The sequence below is a fragment of the Cinclus cinclus genome, chromosome 13, assembly GCF_963662255.1.
Source record: "Cinclus cinclus chromosome 13, bCinCin1.1, whole genome shotgun sequence".
NCBI lineage: Eukaryota > Metazoa > Chordata > Aves > Passeriformes > Cinclidae > Cinclus > Cinclus cinclus.
In genome coordinates, this window is record NC_085058.1 from 21,416,541 (window position 1) to 21,423,353 (window position 6,813).

General features: G+C 58.0%; 1 protein-coding gene across 1 annotated transcript; it reads right to left on the reverse strand.

Moving 5' to 3' along the window:
- Positions 1-182: 182 nt before the first annotated feature.
- On the reverse strand, positions 183-6,735 carry CTSH (cathepsin H). The gene is made up of 12 exons (XM_062501519.1): positions 6,600-6,735; positions 6,429-6,460; positions 6,226-6,331; positions 6,070-6,140; positions 5,576-5,680; positions 5,230-5,316; positions 4,590-4,645; positions 3,457-3,538; positions 3,309-3,377; positions 2,801-2,907; positions 1,559-1,684; positions 183-940 (listed from the first exon to the last, which is right to left on the reverse strand). Exons 1-12 carry the CDS (start codon positions 6,670-6,672, stop codon positions 865-867), a joined length of 990 nt encoding a protein of 329 aa, XP_062357503.1. The 5' UTR covers positions 6,673-6,735; the 3' UTR covers positions 183-864.
- Between the last annotated feature and the right edge of the window lie 78 nt (positions 6,736-6,813).

The following is a 6,813-nucleotide window of genomic DNA, read 5'->3' on the forward strand; positions in this document are numbered from 1 at the left end:
TCAGGCCGGGCCCATTCCCTGCCCGGCCCCGGCCCCGCTCCAAAGCCGCACGCCACACCCCCGAGCAGTACTCGGCCCGTCGAACGCTCTTGGGGTGGGCCGAGCGGCGCTGTGAGGCCGGAGCGCCTCAGCAGCACCCCCCCCCTCGGCCGCCCTCAGAGCTCACAGCACAGCGCTCCGGTGTTGAGGCAGCTTTATTGCCAGAGACAGATTTCAGCGTGAAATAACACAGACACTCTTCATTAACCCAGCGCCTGTTCAGAATCGGCACCGAGGTTCTCGCGTCTTGGCTGATGGGTTAAAGACAAATCACCTGTTTCTTCCCTATCCATTAGAATACCCTATTTTTTAATACAAAAGATAGCAGGCATTTCATGAAAATTGATAAAAGTGTACAAATCACAGCACTCGCTCACCATTCCTTTAAAGAACAGGGAAATTGCCTTCAAAGAAAATTTAAAAATTGCTAAAATTCACACCTGGTTATTACATAAAAAGCCACCCAAAGGACAGGGTGTGTACCCTAAATCAGTACCAGTGTGGTTTCCCAGCACCCACGCAGCCCCTGCTACTTCCTGCGGGTCTGGACAGGTGGATGGAGGCACACCTGATCACAGCAGGAGGAGGGAACCTGGCAGGGCACAGGAGCACGCAAGGGCTTGGCTGGAGAGAGCAGGCTCAGGTCGTGCTGCTGCAGGAGGTGTGTGCAAGCCAAGGAACCTGCCTGCAGGTAACACCTTTCTGCAGGGTAACACCTCTCAGTGGATGTGGCACCCTGCTCTGCCTGTCCTCATTCCACAGTCAGCCACTGGAACTCATCAGTGACTCCAGCTCTGCCCCCTGTCCCCAGCCTGTGCCATGCTCCTACACCTGAGGAACAGGGTAGGAGGCACAAGCAGCCAGACCACACATGTTCTTGCCTCGTTCAATGAGGAAATACCTAAAAAGAGAGAGAGAAATGGGCGTGAGTGAGCGTTCCCTCCTTTGGCAGAGCCAGCATGGCACACAAGAGTGGCAGGCCCTGGCACAGGGTGCCCAGAGCAGCTGTGATCCCTGGCAGTACCCAAGGCCAGGCTGGACACTGGGTTTAGATCAACCTGGACAGTGGGAGGTGTCCCTGCCATGGCAGGGGGGGCACTGGAGGGGCTTTAAGGTCCCTTCCCACTCAGCTCTCCAGGCAATGCCATTCCCTGTCCCCTTACACCCTCAACAAGAATTAGCATCTCACTCCCAACAATTCCACCTGCAGCTGCAAACACTCCTGGCACGACCTGTTCTCCCCTGGCTGTGTGACCAGGAGAGAGGAACCAGGGGAACCAGCAGCTCTGGACACACTGTCTGACCACTGGGCACCAGGGCAGCTCGGCTGACCCCAGGCTCTGCTGGACCAGTGACTCCAGAAGTGGCTGGGTGAGCCATGCCACCACCCAGACTGGGACGATTCCCAGCTGCCAAATTCCAGCTGGAGAGCATGAGGGTGGCCTGGGGCTGAGGGTGGGTGGGATCCCAGCCTTTCCCCTGCCCAGGCAGAGCGTGGTGGGCAGCAGGACCCCCTTACCCCTGCATGCCCCACAGCCGGCCCCAGGAGTTCTTGACGATCCAGTAAGGGGTCCCCCTCTCCTCTCCGTAGCCCACGGCCAGCACTGCGTGGTTCACCTTGTCAGGGGTGTGCTCGCAGCGTGGGCTGCAGGGAAGATAACACTGATGAAAAGTAGCCTGTAATTAGCCTGAAAAGCAGTCTGTAATTAGCCAGGGATTGGTCAAGCCAGCACACTGAACCCACACTGCAAACAGAACTATGGGATGCTCTGAACTCCCAGCTGTGGAGGGTAAGGAGGGAAGCCACGGAAAGGAGACACTACTCTGCTTTTCCACTCTGGAATTACCAGCCATATCTGGAGTTAGGGAATCCACGGACTTCTGAGCTCCTGGCCCACCAAGAGGAGCTACAGTGCAAAGGAATTTTCCCAACTGAAACCAGCAGTTCTTAGTGCCTCCCGGTGCTGGTTTGTACTGCCCTGAAATTCAAGGGCACTATTTCATGTTTTGCACAGGAACACCAAGCTCTTGGGTCTAAATAAGTGTTTCCTCTAAATTTTTAACATTTAAACTGCACTTGCTGAAAGCTGCTGCTTGTAGTATGAAACAAGACAACTCATGGTACATGCTCCCACCTCAGGAGCATCTACTTTGAAACATTTTCCAACTGCAGCACAGGAAAAGATCAATAATCCACCTCAGATTTCCCTTTTTTTCCATCTGTTAACAGCTGCTCTGGGCTAAAAGCTCTGGAGCATCAATTATTCCAAGCACTCTGACTTTAAATACACCTTAGACTGTAAATCCATGGGTAACTGCTCCTGGTGTGTTCCTCTGACAGTGTCCCTGCCCTCACAGCTCACACCTGCCCAGGGCTGGCACTCACCTCTGGCATCACTGGCTATTGGTCCAGCAAAGCCATTGGAATCACCACCTACTCCTTTCTGAGAGCTCCCTGGGGCAGATCCCTCAGGCTCAGAGTTTCCCTCGCATTTTCCCTGCAGTTCTACGTGACTGAGGGTTCATTACTCCACAGTATTTCTCTGTTTCTCCAAACATGCAGTTTCCCCCTTGCTGGGCTCACAGCATCTGTGCTGCTTCACTCAGCTCTCATCTTTCCAGTGTGTACCGATCACGTAAAAGGAGTGTGAGAATGCAGTGCAGTGTTCCTGCACCTAGCAGGAGAAACAGGGTTGCACGTGACTCCAGCCCCACACGTTCCCCTTGCCCTCACCTCACCACACCAGGTTCACCCACTCACTTGGAATACACTCCTTTCCTGTAGTGCATGAAGTCACTGGTCACCTCAAAAGCAAAGCTCACTGGGTTGTGTCTCCCCACAGCTTCCACCATGCCATCCTCATCGTACTGCAAGAGAGGACCAAGGGTCATCCATCGTCTCCTGGCTGTGCTGGGAGCAGTCCAGGACCAGCAGCCAGGGCATGGGGGGTGGATAACCCTGGCTTCCTGCACGTACACAAGGAATCTAAGTGCTGAGCTGTAAGATGAGAAACAGTGCTCTGTCCCAGCCTGCAGGTGCACCCACTGTGGGAAGCAGGCAGGAACTCAGGGCCTGGATTTTGGCTCCAGCACCTCCTTGGTGCCAACCTTCCAGAAGGTGTGCAGGAGAGCAGGAGAATGCCAGCATCTTGCTGTCTCCAGGAGCACACAGGCTGCAGCTCCAGCTGCTGAGCCCAGCACACCTTGGGCATGCCAGCACCTTCTGTTGGTTCTCTGGAAGTTTGGGAAGGCAGCCCTCAGGGCCTCACCTGTGTGATATTGATAACGTCCTTGACAAAGGCAATGGCCTTCTCTGGCTGGAACTTGCAGGTGCCATTCTGTGGGGACAGAAAGGAGCTGCTGGAGCCTGTGCCAGGCTGTGCTGTGCCACGACAGCTGGGGCTGTGCTGGGAGTACCTTGGCCCTGTAGGGGTAACTCTCCTCCCCCATGAGCCCTTTGTTGTACAGGATGTACTCGAAGGCTTGGCTGGGCAGGCCCCTGCAAGAAAACACGGCTCAGTTAGGATGGGAGAAGTTCATTAGGATGGCAATGATGAGTTTGGATAATAACACTGCAGCTTCTGCAGAGCAAAGCCATCAACATTTCCCCCTCTGCAAACCAGTCCCACCAGCCAGGCAGACAGGGAAGGGCAGTGCCCTCCCAGAGCCTCCAGAGGCACAAACTCAGTCTGTTCCTGAAGCATCTCCCAGCCTGGGATTGCTGGCCCGGCCCACCACGCTGCCTGGCACGGTCACACCTCATTCTCCAGGTGCCAGGTCCCTGGAGAACACCAGAAGTCCTCATGGCATGAGGGCAGCTGGCCCACACAGCACCAGCCTCACATGCTGAAAGGTGTTTTTGGTGCCCTCTGCCCAGCCCCAGCCCAGCCTGGGGGACGTTGAGAGACCCACATCTCCAGCAAGCAGCTGTTCCCTTCCCGGGCCACCTTCCAGAAGCACATCTCAGGAGGCAAGGAAAGAGAGAAGATCAGGTAGTGTTGATGTAGAAACGCCTAAGGAGGAGTCTCAAGAAAAATAAAAAGCACCAGAGTGGCTTTGCTGTACTCTGAGCGTCCCTCTAGGACCACTTATCTCACAGAAAACAGAAGTTGTCAGAAAACTCAGTTGTCTGCCTTCTCTAGCAAAGGCAGGAGGAATTTCCCGAAGGGGAAGCTAAGGTTTCTGTGGGTTCTTCACGGTACCACGAGCTGCACGTGACCCAGGGCAGAACAGCCAGAACCCCCCTTGCTGTCCCAGAGCCCATCAGAGCCTGGCCTATGGCTGCTGTGTGAAAAATGTCCCTGATAAAAACTCACAAATGAGGAACAACAGAGGTTGGGAAACACTGGAGATTTACTGAAATGTCCTAACCTCTAGGGAGGGTGAAATTAAAACAAGCAACCAAATCCAAAGTTGCTTTCCCTGACACGTTGCAGCCAAGGGAAGAAAAAAGCCATTCCATTCTGTGGAAGGCAGATCCTGAGGAAGGCTGTCCATCACAGGATGTAAAATACTCTAATTTCTGTTCTTTCTGACCCTCTCTGACTTACCCACTACAGCCGTGGTTATTGAAGGCCTGGGCGCAATCAACCAACTGCTGCTCTGCCTGCAGAGAAGGGTTTGAGTCACGGATTGTCCCACACCTGGGTTCAGAGTCAGTGGCACAAAAAGCAACCCCACAGCAGGAACTGAGAGCTAGTTTATCAGTGCAGCTGGCTGTGACAACCAGCACAGCACTGGTTTAGCCATGCAGCTGCCTGCTCACCCACTGGGAGTCACCTGGAAACGGCTCCGTGTCCCAGGAGGCAGACAAGGAAGACCTGGGACCAGCAGTCTGGGATGCCCTGGATGCTAGAGGCATTCCTCCTCAGCCTGCCAGGAATCCATCCCTACCCCCCAGAAGGACTGGCTAAAATGTCTTCCAAAGGTCAGGTTTGTTTTTAACACACCCAAACCTCAGTTATCCTGCTAAGTTGTGTAAGTGGCTACCGTCTTTCTAGTTCTTCAGGAATATAAATCCCCTGGGAGCTGAAAAATCAACATGTCCCAAAGCGCTGCCTGCAGTGAGGGGCCCCAGCTGGCTGGCAATGCACAGCTTCTTTCCCCATGCCTGCTCCCAGCAGCCTCCAGCCCCTCTGGCTCCATCCCGCTCCCAAAAGGGCTCTGCCCAAGCCCAGGAAAATCCCTTACCAGAGAGAGCAGCTTTCCTGTGGCAATGGCAATAGCAGACTCCAAACAGCCCGTGGTGGAAAAGGTCCAGCAGCTCCCACAGGCACCCTGCACGAGGAACGGGAGAGGAACTGCTCCGGGAGGTGCTGCAGGCTCAGCAGCCTCCCCAAAACGCCGGGGCAGAGGGGCCTGGCAGCACTGCAGAGCCTCCAGTCCCTGCTGGCAGCTGCTCAGCCCCTGCCCGGGGGCACAGCAGGCACAGAGTGGCTCGGGGATCCCTGTGGCACAGGCACCCAGCACTGCTCCTCAGCCACAGCACCCACCCGCAGCCATCAGCCCCTCTCCGGGCATCTCACACTCTCCCCACCTGGTTTTTCACGGGTGTCACGAAATTTCCCTTCTTCCTCCAGTCGATAGAGTCGGGATAGGGCCCAGAGCTGCGCAGGAAGTTCCCCTTGGTGGCCGAGCAGTTCTGCAGGCGAGGCAGGAGGGCTGTGGTGAGCCACCAGGCCAGTGACAGCCACCCTTCCCCAGGGGTGGGGGATCGGTGACCAGCCTGCCCACACACACGCGGGCCAGGAGGGAGCCCCGGAGGGCAGAGCCAGGCTGCAGCCCTGGCTCAGGGAGCTGACGGCAGAAGGGACAGCTCGGCTAGAGGCTGCTGGAAGCCGTGGGGACGGGAAGAGGGCTCACCTCGCTCTTACCCGGTGCTGGTGGCACAGGATGTGACCCGATCCAAGCGGCACAGTGATGGGTGCTGGCCCAGCAGCGGGTGCGGGGCACCGCAGAACCCCACTCACGGGGGGAACCCAGGCGAGGGAACCCCTCCTTCCCTGCCCACCCGGCACTGCCAGCACTCACCTGGGGCTCGCTCCACAGGTACAGCTTCTTAAACTCTGCGAAGGTCAGGTCTGAGAATTGGTTCAGGCCCACTAAAGGGGGACAAAGGGGACACCGCTCAGCGAGGCGCCCAGAGCCGGCACGGGCTCAGTGGCCAGCAGGGCTCGGGGCTCCTACTCTGGAAGCTGTGGTTGCCCGCGTTGTGCTCCTCGATGCGCCGCTTGTTGCCCAGGAAGACGCGCAGCCTGCGCGGGTACTCCTCCGGGCCGTACCGCCGCTGGTTCTGCGGGGACACGGAGCGTCAGGGCACCCGAACCGCCGGGGACCCCGGACCGGCCCGGCCCGGCCCGGCCCGGCCCGGCCCGGCTCTCCGAGCTCACCTGCAGCATCCAGGCCTTGAACAGCTGCTCCTCTGCGGGAGAGAACGGGACCGTCAGCTCTGCCGGGGAGCCGAGCCGAGCGGGGACCGAGCGGGGACCGAGCCGAGCCGAGCCGAGCCGGCCCAGGCCACGCCGTGCCAAGTCCCCGCTGCCCTCCCGGTGCCCCTGTACCTTCGGCCGAGGGCTCCCAGGCGGCGGCGGGGGCCAGGAGCGCGGCCGCGGCCAGCAGCACGGGCCAGCCCATGGCCGAGCCGAGCCGAGCCGAGCCGAGCCGAACCGGGCCGGGCCTGGCCGAAGCCGAACGGAGCCGAAATGGGCCGTGCCGCTGCCAGGGGGCGGGACAATGGGCGGTACATGCAGTGGGCGTGGCACTGGGCGTGGCACC

Coding starts and splice junctions, on each gene's coding strand:
- CTSH (XM_062501519.1), bottom strand. CDS start 6,672: ATGGGCTGGCCCGTGCTGCTGGCCGCGGCCGCGCTCCTGGCCCCCGCC. Junction 6,141..6,225: donor GGGCAACCACAGCTTCCAGA/GTAGGAGCCCCG, acceptor GTCCCCCTTTAG/TGGGCCTGAACCAATTCTCA. Junction 3,378..3,456: donor GTTACCCCTACAGGGCCAAG/GTACTCCCAGCA, acceptor CTGTCCCCACAG/AATGGCACCTGCAAGTTCCA.